The sequence below is a fragment of the Pseudopodoces humilis genome, chromosome 14, assembly GCF_049639895.1.
Source record: "Pseudopodoces humilis isolate 2021_Gansu_Grassland_sample_001 chromosome 14, ASM4963989v1, whole genome shotgun sequence".
In the NCBI taxonomy this organism is placed as follows: Eukaryota; Metazoa; Chordata; class Aves; order Passeriformes; family Paridae; genus Pseudopodoces; species Pseudopodoces humilis.
In genome coordinates this window covers 3,837,396-3,853,823 of record NC_142213.1, presented here as the reverse complement: position 1 = coordinate 3,853,823, position 16,428 = coordinate 3,837,396, and the positions used below count along the sequence as shown (strand labels likewise).

Genomic DNA, 16,428 nt, shown 5'->3' with positions numbered 1-16,428 from the left:
TGCTGCCCACGGAAGAGAGAATTTGGGATAATGTCAGAGCCTTCCCTCTGTGCTCCCAATTCCTCTTTCCCTGTGAGTTCTTGCGTAAGTCACCAGTTAAACCCAGTTTTCTCTCATGAGACATTTCTCAGAGAGACTGGAATTTATAGGGATACATCCGGGGCAAAAGATGGATTGAAGCTCTGGAAAATCGCTGGTTACTGGTGTCTGATATTATATAAAACCTTAAATGTTCTGTGAATGTCAAAAGGAATCTTTGCAAAGAGTTGTTTATTACAAATATATAAACTTTAAAAATAAGAAATCTTAAAATAATAGTCACAAAGACTTACAAGTAAATCTTGCCTTCTCCGAACTGACTTAAAAACCCCCTGAAAATATCAATTACTTCTTGCTGACACCTTTGTTTTTATAACTTAAAACCAACCTCTAGAATAGATGGTAAAAAAATATGAGATTAAATTATTCATATTGTGGTTTTATTTTTTCAGTTGACATACAAAAAATCTGCTACACAATCCCAAATTGTTTATTTTATATTTTAATGAGGTGAAAACATCAAAATAATTTTTGGAATTGGATTTAGTGTACAGAAAAGTCAGAGTTCCTTTTGGTGTAAGACTTTTATGAGTATGTAATTAATGTATTTTTTCTGTATTTTATGCCATCATTGTCTACAATTTTGGGGCTTTTTATATTCCTCCTCTGTGATTTTTTTTCATGGGAAAGGGGCCATTTTATACTGAGAGCAGAGAAAAATTTTCAGGCTTTAAGCTGTACAAGAAAATAGCACTTTTTTAAACAATATTGTGATTCACAGACACAGCTTGGGAAGGAAATGCATTTCCTGTGACACTAATGGTGGCACAGTGTATACATCCAATTAGATAATGAATTCATAATTGCTTGGTTTCAAGCTATGGAGCAGTTTAATATATTAAAACCAAAAAATATTTAATATATAGCATTGTAGCTTCATTTTGCAGCAATGAGCATATTCCACTGATGACATTTTTTAGGAATATTGTGACTTTCCTGGATTTTCTGTGCCAAATTTTCCAGTGGAAAAAGAGTTTCTGATGATATCTCAAGGCAACAGGAGCTGCAGGAGCTTTTGGGGCTGGCCTGTACTGATTGAAAAAGTGTCCAAGAAAATGTTCTTGTGCTTCATCCTGCAAGGGAAGGGTGAACAATAGATTTATTGCACAAAAAAATAATGTGGAAAATGTGCAGAAAGTTATTATTTAATTAAATTTAATTAAGGCTCTAAATTTTTTGACTTGGGCAGGTTTTGTTTAAAGGAAAACCAGTTAAAATTACATGGGAATGTTGGTTTGTTGTCACAGTGCCACACAGATAAACCCCCTTACTGACAGGTTCAGATGCAACTTTAGCTTTGGAAAGGTAAAAGGTTATTTTTAGTCAAAAGTTTATAATCTTGGAAGAACTTGCTGTGTTATGCTTCACAAATTAAAATATGATGTAGACCCTGACCTTTCAGTCTACAGATGTGACTAATTATTAAAATATTAAGCCCACTGCCTTAAAATCCAGAGATAAAAGCACATATTTGAGTGTTTATAATATTAAATTCCTCTTTCTTTTCTTAAAATTTCTATTAATGTGTCTACAAACCTTTGCATCTGAAGTGATCAAAGATGATGAAGTGACTTTTACTGAAGAATTCATTCTTTGTCATTTTGGAGAGATAGAAGTCTTGGGTTTTTTTAAAATTTTATTTAATTGGTGAACACTGTTAAGAGATAGTTGTGCTAAGAAAATAGGAACTATATAATAATTAAATTTGGAGATGGATGCAGTAGCAAGTAATTGTGCTGGGTTTTGCCATCATCTCTACAGTTGTGCTGTGGTGGTCGACAGAATTATGTTTACCTCCAAGAAATTGGGTATTTTTGTTTTGCATCCATCTCTTACCATCTTATCATCATCATATTACAGCAATATAACTATTAGTTCATGTTTTATTCATACTCTTAAATCAGGAAAATTTACTTGTAATTAGTTTCTCTTTGTCTGAATTATTGTCTTCTCAGAGCTGTGTTAGGTAATTGCACAAAATTCTTACTATAGCCTTTCACTATAAAGAGAATTTCTTTACTACATTTTATGACCTAGAGATGGCCAAATTTTCTTTTCTTACCAGGAAGTTGCCTGAATGAAAGATCTATAAGTCCATTGTCTTTCCTTAATGTCAATCCACACTTAAAAACTGATGATAAGTAAACCTAACAAGTATGCTCAATAATTAATCCGGTCAATAAATAAATCCAGCAGCCATTAGAATAACTGAGGTGGAGCAGGTGGTGGAGTTGTATTTTGGTATTTTGGATGGTGCAGTGCTCCTGTGAAGCTGAGGATGAGGAACAAGTAGAAAAACCATCTGTTGAAACAAATGGAAAAATTCTGTGAGAAACATTCCTGTGGGCAACAAATTGGAAATTAAAATTAGATGGCAGGTAATGACTAAATAGCCTGTCTTAGGCCTTGAAGATAATTAAGCACTAAAAGATATTCCAGATTTACTTATGAAAATCTCCAAATTTATGATGTAATTTTATGTGGGCCATTGGCTGGCTGGTTGCAAAGTGAAAACAGACATTTATATGCAGAGAGGGAAGGTGGCTCTCCAGAACCATTTCACCAAAAGCAATAAATGAATGAAAACAACCCTTCTGTGAAGAGAAACCTTTGAAATTACTTGAAGTAATGGTAAGAACGAGACTGGTTATCTTTTCATGTAAATGTTATTGCTGACTGCAGAGTAGAAAGGATTCAAGACTGTTTAAAATAATGCAGAAAGCTTAAAATGAGCAACTTTGAATAAGCTTAACTTCTGATGAGTTCATTATATTTGGGGCGATGAAATATCCTTGCTCTGCATATGCTGAGGGAAGTCTAGAAATAGTTCATTCTGAGAAGGGAGAGGGTTCAGTAGGAGTTTGCCAAATAGGATAAAATCTACTCCTGCCTGCACTTTGGGGATTTGTGTTGCTTTTCCCTGTTCCATTGCTGTACCTGATTTGATCAGGGTTTCTGAGCTATATCAGAGGCCCCAGCCAAAATCTGCTTTGCATCTGGTCATGGAGTTCTGTGCTGTGAGGTGCAAAAATTCTCCTAAAGCCTTGATTATCCTTTGTGGATTGCATGTAGACTTGCGTCAAAAATGAAATTGGGGTTTAGCCTAGAGAGTTCCTGAAAATCACAGGTTAGGTTACGATGAACAAAACATCATTAGCATCGAGTCATGGAATGCTTCGGGTTGGAAGGGACCATCCAGTGTCCACCCCCATGAACATAATTCCATAACTTTTAAGTGGGAAAGCATCAGTTTTTCACAAAATAAACAGCTACAGAACTCTGCAGGTTGTTTTTCTTTCAATTTCTTCAACTCTGTCTTAATGCTTAGCACATATACTTGGAGCTGCATTGTTATAGTCAGGTAGGAACTTAAACCCTTTCTGAAAGTGCCACTACAATTTCTTGTTATCAAAAGAATTAATTCAGTATCTTTCATGCATCAGTCAAGTTTTACATGAAAACCAGATAGGCTTTCTTGCTTTCTGCATTGAAAGACTGAAATCTCGCAGTTCTGTAAGTTAGGACAATCTAATTTTCCACCTGGTTTTATTTACAGCCTGTTCAAAATGCCAATGTTGTCTTTTACTTGAATGCTTTTCTCACTTGTATGTGTTGGGTTTTTGGAAATAACAATGTACTTCTGTTGTTATTTTGTCAGCAGATTTTATGGATTTTTTGTTTTTTGTTTTAATTTGGGGTGGGCTTTTTGTTGGTTTTGTTCAATGGGGAAGCGAGGTAAGATATCAGCTTCTTTCACAAACAGGTCATATAAAGAATGATGGCCATAACTTCAGTGCTACAGGCTTTTATTTTGAAAATATTGTAGGATGGGTTTAAAAGGTGCTGGTGAGTTAACTCACTGCTTAGGATAGCTTTGAATATTATTGTACAAAGATTAATAAAATAAAGTCCTCTCTCATCTTAATAAAATGAAGAAGATATCATGTAACTGTTCCTACAGACTTGTCATGCCAAATTTTTTGGACAGTTGCTCTCAGATGGAGTGGACTTGGCAAAGATAAAGTAATTCTATTTTAGTCATTAATAAGAACCTCCTATTCTTTTCCTTAAGCTGTGCAAGTCTGAGGAAAAAAACCCAAAAACTACTGTTAGATCAGACTTTGTTTTAAATGACTTACAAATTTGATAAAGCAGCTGAAGTAGCTTTTTAAATTTAGCAAAGCCTTTGTTCTTTCCAATGAACAGCACAGTCACTTGATACTGAGAGATAGATTAAGAGCAAATTATCTTGAATTTGAAAATTAATTTGCTGGAATTTCACAGAGAAATATTGCTATTCTTTCACTTCCCAAAGCAATTAACATAGTTTTGATGAGCCAGTTTTACCATGAGAAAGTGTCCAGCTCTGGAGTCTTCGGCACAGCAGTGACACGGATATTGGGGATGGAATGACATGGATATGGATGGGGGGATCCAGAGGAGGCCACAAAAATGAGCAGAGGGCTGGAACACTTCTCCTATAAGGACAAGTTCAGAGAGTTGGGGTGTTCAGCCCAGGGAGGAAAAGGCTCCAGGAAGACTTTAGAGCCCCTTTCAGGGGATTGCAAGAAGGTTGGGGATAAACATTTAGCAGGGCCTGTTTGATAGGAGTGATGGTTTTGAACAAAAAGAGAAGAAATTTAAACTAGAGATAAGGAGAGGGGAATTACAATAAGGGTGGTAAAACACTCATGGGTTGCCCAGAGATGTGGTGGATGTCCCATCCCTGGAAAACCTTTGAGGCCAGATTGGATGGGACTTGGAGCAACCTGGTCCAGTGAAAGGTTTTCCTGCCCATGGCAGGAGGTGGAAATAGATGAACTTGAAAGGTCCTCTCCAAGCCAAATGATTTTACGATTCATTTTGTCAGCAGATTCCAACTGTAGCTAAAACTGTATCTGACTATCCTGTATCCTGAATGTCATTCAGGAATGGAATCACTTTTCCCTTCCCAATCCCCATCACATCCCATGGCAAAGATTCCTTCATTGACTTTGGAGTTCAGAGTTGAACAAGTCCAAAATTTAAAGGGGAGGTGTTCCCAGAAATCTTCAGCTGTGCCAAAGCTTCAGGAATCATTCCAATCAGAATATTTTTCGGCCTTTAAGCTGTTAAGCCATATAATAAAAATTAAGGCTTGGGAAAGGTTTGCAAGAACAATTGCCAGACAAGTGAGGATAAGCAGTGAGTAGATGTTCAAATGGACTGTGACACTATTTACCAACAGTGCCTGTAAGTAGGTGTCTCACACATAACAAATACTCCTACTCACACCCAACACACTGAATTAAAAGAGTGGAAGGTATTTACAAGCATAACAAAAACAGAGAAAGGTGATAATAAACCATCCATTTTAATAAGGAATTAGGATTCTGACCTATTTCTTTCCCAGCAGGATTTATCACTAAGTTATAAATAACTTACAGGTATAAGACAGGGAAATGAAGAATAAATTAACAGTATAAACAAAATGCTCAGAGGCTCCCAGCCCCTGCTGGCACCACTTTCTCAGGGAAAGACTGGGAAAGAGTGATATTAACGTCTGAGCTCAGGTTCATTTTCTGGCTGGCTTAACTCCATTAAAGAGTTGAGGCTGGGGATGGGGAGGGCAGGTGAGAATGATAGTGGTGTCTCAGACATGTTTATTGCTGTATTTTATTGATTTCTTGTGAGGGGAGAGAACTGCAGGTATAGCACACAGTTGCAATCTAAATTGATTTCTCTGCTGTTTAAGAAATTTTGGTGTAGTTTGCCCTGGTGACTCATTGGGACTTTGCACTGCACAAGGTTTGGAGGGTTGAAATGTACAATGGGATCTTTCTCTCCAGTTTTTGGAAGTAAACAAAGTCCAAACAAATCTTCAGCTTGTGAATATACCCACTTGATTGAGACTGCAGATGTTCTTTCATTCTTCCATACCTGATTAGAAAACTCAGAGAACTCTGAAAATGGCCTAACAAACACTTTATGCCATCACCATTGGGAAAATGTCTGAATGTCTACAGAATTCCTGCTTTTTTTTTTCTTAGTTTTGTTTTCTGTTTGTTTTTAAAAAGGTTTTTGAGAGAGCATCATTGTCAATTCCACCATGATAATTCTAAATGTGTCCACTGGAGGTGTGTTTGATAAAAGTAAAGAAATTCTAACCAAACCTTCACAATACTAGGATCAAATTTGCAAGGGGTCTTTTTTTGAGGGTTTTTTTAAGCTCTAGTCTATTAATTCTTTGGGCAACAAGACATTTTTAAGCTGCCAGGGGATATCTCAGTTTGAATGTACGTCTGTCTCTCTCTTTTGCTTAGAGGAGAAATCTGCTCTGAGCCTGGTCCAAAAGAATTGTCTGCAAGAGGCGTCTTTGGCAGGGTCTGGCTACACCAGCACTCATCAGAACTCCTTTCTTCTTACTCTCTTCTCACTGTGCCAGTGAACTGATGACTTCATTCCTTTTTCTCTTCACACAGCTGGAAGTTGAGGTGGTGGATATGAATGGGAAAACCATTGACGGCCCAGTCCGCCTGGACATCTCGGTCATCGATCAGAACGACAACAGGCCCATGTTCAAGGAGGGCCCCTACGTTGGTCATGTCATGGAGGGATCTGCCACAGGTGAGTCTGTGCCAGTCACAGCTCAGGGAACGGTGCCTGAACAAATTCTCCTTTGATAAATGCATTGTTGCCACTTTGTACAAGTTTTCTTGTTGATTCTGTGGCTCACTGGGCTCTTCCTCCACGAAAAAGAAGTGGTAGCGGCACGACTTTAGGACAACAGGTAATGATTTTCAAAAAACAAGTCTGTGCAGTAAAAAAATAGAAGAAACAGGAAAAAAAACCTCAGAAATTAGTTGGAAATAGGAGTTTTGATCTAGGTTCATGTTTTTTATTCATCTCTGGAATCAATGAAGACAACCCCATGGATATGATTAAGATTCAAACCACATACCACGAACAATTTCTGTGCAGAGTGGGAATTTCACTTTTTTTCCCACAAATTTAGTTACTGGAAGAGTTATTTTTATTTGTTTATGTAGCATGAGTCTAGCTAATAACACAAATAAATGGAAAGCACATTATGAATAAACTAATATTCTAGGGCAGATTGAAATACCGAACAATGCTGATAAACAGATGTAAATACAGATACAACAGTTGCAACAAAACAAAAACACATTGATAATTAAAGTTAGTAAGGAAAGTGTTCTGATTAAACTTCCTGTTGATTTTTTCTGATGAGGAAATTCTACAAGAGTAAGATATTCTTCCAAGAATGTGGGTACAGTCATCCAAGTTAAACTCTTCCCTTATATTATGTCAGCTTTCTGGTGAATTTTGCATTTTCACATAGAGTTCTTCATGTAAAATCATAAAAATTCTCTATATAGAAACCATCTTCATAAAATCCTGTGGGTATGAAATGCATTACAAGCTGCTCCTTCAACTAATTAAAATTTTGAGGTAAATGTTTATTTACCTCAAATCTGACAAGCATGTAATAAAGATTTTGATGATCTTTTCATCCAAACAAGAAATGTTTCATATGTGAGACTATGGCTGCCAGTGGAATACTCTTTTCTGTTGCAGGTCTCTAGTACATTTTTAAACTGGCAATTCTCTATTTTTATTATCTATAAACTCCCCTTGATTTTCCTTTTTTCCCACTGCTTATATTGAAGTTTACACTTCTGGTCCAGTAGAGATGTTTCTCAGCCCAGCTTCCAGTGAATCCTTCTGTAATAGTTTCATCCATTTTCTCCTATTGCTGCTTTGTAGTGACTCAGGTATCATTTAACATTCCAATTGCCTTTCCCGTTGGCCAAAGTTTGAACAATTTTTCTCAACTTTCCTTCCCTTTCCCTCCCTCCCTTCCCTCCAGGTATTCATCACATTAAGCTTCATAACCTCATTTGCCTGGTGTCAAGAGCACCAATGCTTGCAAAATTATTTTGTGCACAACTGAACCTGTGGAATCAGGGTTGGCTGGAATCAGTCAGTGCTCTCTATGCAGATGGCACCCACTCAGCCGAGATTTCCTGGTGTTTACATCTGTTTTCCATAGTTCTTCACAACTTATGGCACATATCTTCAAATTATTCATCAGGCTCTGCTATTTTATCACAGAGGTTATCAGAGAATATTCCGAGCTGGAAGGGACCCGCCAGCTGTCGTGCTGTTCCAAATCAAAGGTTACACTACACAGCTTGATAGAAATCCTGGTGTGTTTGCATGTCAGATTCCTGAGTCCTTCCCTTTGGATTGCAATTGTGCTGCATTTCATTTTTGAAGCTGAAAAAGAAAGGCTTTGCATTGGATGCATAGCCTTATTTCTTATCACATCCACCTTCAGCCTCAATCAAACCCACTCACTGAAATTCTGCTAAAAATAAAAAAATGCTCAAGTAGGTGTCTTGGATTTGTCTTGATATTCCATGGGCCAAAGTGTAAATGTCCATGGATACAAATAAATACAAGAGAGAGGCACAATTATGTAGAGAAAGATGAAAATCTAGTGTGAAACTCATCCCAAGGATTTGGGGCCTTTTTAAACCGTTCAGACGATGTTTTTATCTTACTTTAAATTACCCATTACAGGGTTCTTCTGTATTTTCCTGTTAGGTCACAATTTTATCAGTCACAAAATCAATGGAATTATCTAGAGACTTCCCACTCATTTATTTGCTCTACAATTGAACTTAGATTTTGTCTATTCATCCAGAATATCAGAGAAGTACTGATAAATAAATCTTGGAGAGAGTTAGCATCAAAAATTTAAATATGTAAACCTTAATTTTAAAAGTCAAGTGAATATTCATATTAGACTTCCCTGGTGTAGCTGTAACACATATGTTCCAGCTTTTTATTGTTTTATAACGTAACTTTTTTGATTTTAATGTTTTGATTTGATTTGATTTGAATGTTAATTCCTTAATCAGGGAGCAACACAGAAATGACAGTGAAAACCTGTACCAAGCCCCTTTTAAGAATCTTCTTTTCTCTTCTATTTGAGATAGATGTAAATCCACAAAAACTGAAGAAAACATGGAAACAATGTGTGATTTTTGTATTTATTTAATCTGCCTATGAATAATTAAAGAGCCTTTTGAGCACAGTCCTGGTGAGGATGGTTTGGATGGTGTTTAAATAGATTTTTTTATGTCACTAAGGCCATTCACATTTTTGTGTGTGTGATTTTTAAACTCACAGTAAACACCACTGGTTATTTGGGCACCTGCAATTTTTGTGCCATCACATTTCTGGAGTGGCAGGTACCTGCCTATAATTACTGAGAATATAAACTGCATTACAATAAGTATTCATCTGAATTTCAAGCTAGGGCTTGCCAGACCTTATAATTAATGATAAAAATATGTGACTGCTAGGTGATATTGCTGCAGATTTATTTCTTGATATAGCATTCCTAGGGAAATTTAATAATATAGTTAGTTACAGTAAATTAGCTCTTTTCAGGGAAAATTGTCATGGTTCTGAAAATAGCCCAGAGTCAAATCCTAACAAAGTACACTCAAACGTGTGCTTAAAGTGACCACAGATGTGCTGAGATTTCTATTTGGTCTTTTCCTGGAGGAATTGCAAACTAGGAGACTATTTATCATAAATAAATAAATTGGAAGACCAGCAGAAACTGTTTGAAGACAGGAGAAGCAGTTTGATTTGTTGTTTTTTTATTTATACCAGCTCTCATTTCTGTATGAGGTTGCAGTCAGCATATATGTACTAGGAAAATAATGGCTGAGCCTGATTCTGTGACACTGATGGCAATTTTTGGACTGACTGTAATGGGTTTTGTGTTCGCTGTACTGCTGATTTCTCATGTTTTTGTTTTCTGAGTTATGACCCAGTTTATTTCCTGTAGATCTCTGATTTTTCCAGCTGCCAGTTCAAGGGTTGAGGATCTGAGTCTTGCAGCAGCCTCACCTCAGCACATTAATGAGGGTGACTCCAATCCCATGGATTCCACAGGCAGGCAGAAACGTTTGGATATCTCACTTTTAGAGGTTGGGAAGTGGAGGAGGGTTAAATGAACTTGGCAGCCAACTCATTTCTCTTGCTGGAGGCACTTAACAGAAATTATTTTAAACACATTTGACATTATGTGACTTACAACAATATGCTGCAAACCCGGTGGGGTAAAATCTTAACCACAGTGGTTTAGCAAAATTGCTTGAGAATTGCATTAAAAAAGGAACTTGTTTTCTGTGCTGCACAATAGCCTGGATCCATTGTAATCCAGCCAAGGAGCCTGGACTGACAGATGTCTATAAATAATTGCTGGAAATAAAGGGACACTTGGAGACATTTAGAGAGGAGACAGAAGGAATTAAGAAGAATAGCCTAGAGGGTTCTGCAGTATCATAAAATAGTAATTTGTAGAGATGGATAAAGCATGAGGAAAAGCTGAGTATCACTGGAAAATAGTGCAGTGGTTCAGGTAAATGAAAGCTGGTGCTGAAATGGTGCCTTTTTATTTAGAACAACCTGCCAGGATGGTTGGTTTGTTGGGTCTTTCTATACTTAACCTAACAATAAGTTTAATACATAAATTACTAGAAATAAGATTGTATGTGATAGATGGAGTCAAAAGAGTCCATGAAAGAGAAACAAAAGGCTGGCTGGCCTAGTAAAGTGGTAAAAATAAATTTATCACCATTGACTTTTACACGCCTGCTTCCAGCTTTGATACATTTCAGATATTCTGGTGCTGTTTTCCAGACTCTCTTTATCTGTGCCTCGTAATCCTTGCTGGCCTGTGGCTGAAGAAGGTTGCCAAAGCTGTAAAATGAATCAAATTGCATTGAATTTGGTGAAGTCTCAAAGTCTTTCTCTTCCTTTTGACCTATAAATCCCAGGGGACAGAGGGATAGCAAAGGGTGTGTTTACAAGTTGTCTTTTTGCTGAAAGATTAAAAATGTTTAAAAAAGTCAAAAGGAGACATTAGCAAAGGATAGTAAAGGACATAGTATCTTTTTATTTAGGTAAAAGTAGAATCTGGAGTTTTCCAGTCTTCTGATTCTGCCTGCACCAGGGTTAGGGTGACAACTGAGTCTTTTTCTCACAGAAGCTAGAGTGTTGTGCATAAATGTTAATTTATTTTTTTATTGAGTTGGGTTTTTGCAATATAAACTTAGAAGTATCTATAGATCTGACCTGCAAAGCAGAAATATATCAGAAAATTAACCTCAAAACTATCTCAAAATTAAATGTTTGAACCTGATATTTTTTCATTCATAGCTCCAGCACTCACAGCAATACTTAGATTTAGAGGAGATTTGAAATGTCAAATGTTACATATTTAATTATGGAATTGACTGCTATGAGCTCTTGTGGAAAACAAAATAATAAATTGGAATGAAACTGTGGATGAGGAAGCCTCTGAGTCAAAGGAAGCTAAAGAATACACAAGCCTCCTTTATTTGTTAAAACCAGCATTTCAGAGCTTTTCCCAGTCCTTCCTACTGGAGATGGAACACTCAGATTTGGGTATAGCTCAGCAGAGTAGTTTTTAAGTTCCTTTCCTTCCAGATGTGTTCAGTTCTGGGCAAACTTGAGATCTTGCTGATGGCAAACTTTCAGCCATCCTTTCTTGGGATTAATCATCTGCATTTCAGCAAAACTCTACTCACTGCCTCCAAATCCTTTGTAATCTGGCCTGTAAATGTAACGGATGTGAACTAGGTAGAAACATCTGTAATGTCAATATTTAAATTTCCAAACAGAAACCAAGCAGAAGCCAGGCTAATTATGCACAGCTGCTTTGTCTATCCCAGTAGGAAATTTTTCACAGATCTGTGTGGAATAAAATACAGCTGTATATGAATATGGTTATTGTGTGTATGTATAGATATATATAGTTTTTAATATGTATGATGTGCATATATTGCAGAGAGATGAGCATATATAGACACAAATATCTGATCTTTTATTAGGGATTCTGGTATATTTTAGTTACTGTGTATGTACATGATGGAAAAAAAAGATATGTATTTACTAATATTTTGTTGTATTATGGCAGTCAAAACCATACATCCACCGTAATCTGCCTGTTGGGAATTGAAAGGAATAACCCATTAAAGGGATACCAAGTAATTAACAGGTTCCCAGGTATGCAAGTGTGGTTAAACCAGTGCACTTGGAGGAAGTTAAAATAATCTCATGTGTAGCAATTAGCAGTTCACTCAGCCTGGGTGTGTGATGGGAATGTCTGGGGGCAGCAGGCTGCAGCCCCCTCCAGGGTTCAATTAATCCTGCTTTCCAGCAGAAGGAGGTTAAACCAAGGAAGGGCTCCAGACCAGCTTAGGTGCACAGGTAGAATTATTGGTCTGCTTGGGAGGACTGGAAATGAGTCACCTTCTTCAGCCCCAGACAGAAAATTCCCTTGGCCTTTCTGCACGAGTGATGTGTGTGCTCACTGCCCCTCCTCCTAAAACGAGCTTTCTTTGGCTTTTCCATAGTTGCACACAAGATATACCAAAATTCAGATCAGCATAATGCCTGATGTTAAAGCTGTAAAAACATTATGGTCTCTGTGCCTTGGACAATTCCTGGAGTCCTCGCACTTCCCTGCACAGAGCAGCGATGCTTGGAGTTTTGGCTCCTTTTGTGTTATAGCCCAGCTTCATGAAATAAAAATCAGTATGTTTCTTAATCAAAGAACAGATGAATTTTTAAAAAAAAATGCTGGAATCCTTGCTGGGTACTGGAACACAAGGGCTCAAATGAATTTGTGCAATTTGGGATGTAATTGTTTGCAAAAGGAAATTTATGCACCAATTTACTTTCCAGTGGCTTTTGCACCTGGGCTTTTGCACCTGCTTTGTGCATCTCCTTCTGTTCTCTCAGAAGAGAGAGGGATGAAATTTAAAGCTCCAAGCACTTTGGACACATGAGATAAACTCACCCATGTAATCAATAAATTGAAAGATACTGCAGTCCCAAGAAAGCTTTATCTGAAAAAAACTCCTGGCTGTGCGGCAGCCTGCAGGGAGAGAGCGTGCTGCAGCCCTCTGGGCAGGCTTTATTAGTGTTATAAACCCTCAGTTTGTGTTTATACACTTCTAAATCACCCTTTGTGGATATTGCCTTGCCATCCCCTCTGTGCAGGCCAGCAGCCCCGCAGGTTCTACAGGAGTCAGGGGCCTGGCAGCATCCACAGCACCATATTTCATCCAGATCCTTTAGAAATGCATGAAAAGGGTGATAAATCCCCAGAAGCTGCAATCATGTGCCATAAATTGATGATATGGTTTGAGGCTGGCAGCAGGGATGCTGCAGGTGAAGCCCCATCCCATCCTCCTCATCCTCATCCTCATCCTCATCCTCACACCCATCTGGGTGGTGCCAGGCTGCTGTCACCAGGGCTGGTGGCAGGGACATCGTCCCCTGTGACAGCAGGGCCCTGCTGTGGCCACTGCTCCAAGCGCCAAAGATAAAAAGCCAAGAAATTGTCAGTGCAGGCAGGAATTGCCTCAGTGTGCATTGCCAATAGGCAGATCCATCCCACTTTTATTGTAGAAGAGATACACAGCTGGATGCAAAACTCACCACTGCTCAACGGCAGGATTTTAAATTCCCTTGCAGGCTAACCTGATTAATTTTCCCAATTTTATTTGAAAGGTATTATCTGACAGTGCTTTTAAAAAAAAAAAAAAAAAGTTATTTTAAAACTGTAGATTAACCTTTTTTTTACTTTTTTTTTTCTCATTTCTCCCTTTATTTTGTGCCCTCACATTTCTTCTTTCCCCACCATTAAATATATATATATATAGTGCTTTGGATTTAAATTGCAGTCTGTAATCCCACGAAGTCAAAAAGGAGTTGCACAATACCCTTGGAAGAGTGAAGACAATTGCAATAGGAAAGGAAACCTCAGTGAGAATGACCCCACAATAATCTAATTGTGCAGTATGAGAAGTTTGTGGGATTTTATAGAAATATTCAAAATAGTTCACTTGGCTTTCTGATATTGAGCACCACTTCTAGGAAAAGGCACTTTGTCTTCTTCATTCAGATCATATCTGTTAAATACAGAAAATGTCACCTTTGCTCACCACTATTCATTCCCACACACAGTTGCACTATTTCTGTAAAGCAGTTTTCCATGGCTGTCTACCAAAAATAGGTGGGAAATTCCATTTATTTTTAAAAATCAAGCCCTCCTGGTGAGCACCACTAACATGCTCCAAGGTAAGCAAGAGAAGCTTTTATAAAATGACACATTTGTAGCTGAAGAACTTTCTGGAAACGTTGAAAAGTTTATTATTGGCTTTCTTGTGGAGGGAAAGGGGGAAAGGTGCTGTCAGCTGGTGCTGAACTAGATTCACACTTAGGGAATGTGACAGACAGGTTGAAGGTGAGATCTCACAGTTTTCCCTTTCAATCCATCTTCTGCTGGTACATGTCAGAAACTCCAGCAGAAATGTCTTTTAAATGGGGTTTGAAGGAAATATTAACAGATACATATTGAAGACAGTGATTTTTGGGAACATAAATGTAGCTCATGTTGCTATGATTTAAGCACAGAGCAGCAAAATACATTGAATATTCTTTTGATGGAAAATACATTACTTCAGTTCCATGTTTCAATTGTACAAGTCAAAGTTAGGTAAAACATTCTGATTCCAAAGTAAAAGGAGAAAATAACTTGGATAAAGAATTTTAACTGGTCATTCCTTACTTAGTGTACTTAAAAACTTCTTGTAGTTTGAAAATGGAAATTACTATGTGCCAAGAATTATGTTGGTGACAGTAGTGAATGTTCTCTTGGACAGCTCTCTCCCAGCTGCAAACCTGGGTTTTAACTGTGTGCTTATACAGAATGTTCTATACTAAAAATTATGTGTGGGTAAAACATGATTTTAAGAGTACTAGAAGTATTTAATAATTGTTTTAAGAGACAGGAATATTATTTAAAATAGCAATATTTGCCATGCAAACATTATGGCAGCAGATATAACACCTCCAAGAAAGGAGATGTACGTTACTGGATGAAAATGTTTCCATTCCCTCTGTGGAATCTCTGAGAGGAAAACAAAATATTATTCCCATTATGAAGGTAAAGAGCACAGTCCACTTTTAAGGTCATTTCATTTTAATCATCAAAAGCTTTGTCAAGAAACTTGGCAGGGAAATTTATTTTTAGTATGGTTTTGAAATTGAGAGACACACCTCAAGACAAAAGTACTTTAATTAATGAAATAATTTGCAATACACTGCGGTCTTGTCCATGGGGCCATATGATTACTCATTCAATTAATATATTATGAATTTTCTTCCAGTTTACTCGAGGGTGTAATTCTATTAAGCACACATGGAAGCTGCATTTCTTGCTGCTTTAGGCTCTAAAAGGGCAGAGTTTAGCTGATCTCACAGAGGGAGGTAAGGAAGATGTATTTCCCCAGTTGAGTGGGGACAAAAAAAACCCAAAACCAAAGAAAAAAAAAAAAAAGCAAAAAAAAAAAAAGCAACCAAAAGGCCCCAACTGTGCACATTCATTTTGTCAAACCCTTTTTACTTCTCAAATGAAGATGTGTTATTTGTTGCTCCAAGCAGAAGTCTCTCATCTATAGTGACAACCTTTGGGCTTTGAAAATATTGCCAGTCTCAGTATGTTTTTACAATCTGAATTTCATGATGTTTGATTAAAAAGGAATCTCTTGAACAGTCATTCTCGTTTACCATTAGAAGTTATAAATACAGTATCTTTCTTCAAAGGAGCTTTAAATTTTTAAAGAGGTGTTATTTAAAAGTTTTTTTATCTGTCATTTCTTGCCATCAACCCTGTGCTCCTGTGGCGTATCTGAGAATTTGGAGGGCATCTGAAACACTGAAGTTACAGAGAGTCTGTGAAAGATCTCTTTGTGGTTTGCTCTTAAATGACAATTCCTTGTGTCAGCTGGGATTGGCATATTGTGAAATCAGTGGGAATGTCAGTGAAATTCCTACAGGCTCACTACTGCTAAAAGCCCATGTACTACAAATCTGAGTCTTTGGAGATGAAATTGGCAACCATCCCTGTCTAGCACAGCAAAATCCAGCCCTGCTACATCACCAGCTCTTTGATTCAGAATGTGGCCATAATGTAGGCCTGGATTTCTTAGGATATACAAAATTTCATAAGGTTGTCAGCATCTCAACTCAACTCTGTATGGGATTTTTCTTTCGGAATTTAATTCACTACCTTAATTTTCTTTTATATTTTGTTGCCTGGACCATTAATTAACGTCATTGATCTGGCAGTTTGAATTCTTCAGCACCTGCAGCACCTTTGCTGGAAAGCCTCATGCTTAAGTACTGCTACCTAAAGCACTCTGTAAGTTC

At 37.4% G+C, this 16,428-nt stretch overlaps 1 protein-coding gene across 2 annotated transcripts in view; it reads left to right on the top strand.

The window, feature by feature from the left end:
* CDH13 (cadherin 13) overlaps window positions 1-16,428 on the top strand; it is a 428,229-nt gene that overhangs the window by 242,764 nt on the left and 169,037 nt on the right. For both annotated transcript variants that reach the window (XM_014257138.2, XM_005528228.3), the window contains exon 6: window positions 6,561-6,705. In XM_014257138.2, coding sequence (XP_014112613.1) covers window positions 6,561-6,705 — 145 coding nt within the window. The remainder of the gene's footprint in view (window positions 1-6,560; window positions 6,706-16,428) is intronic.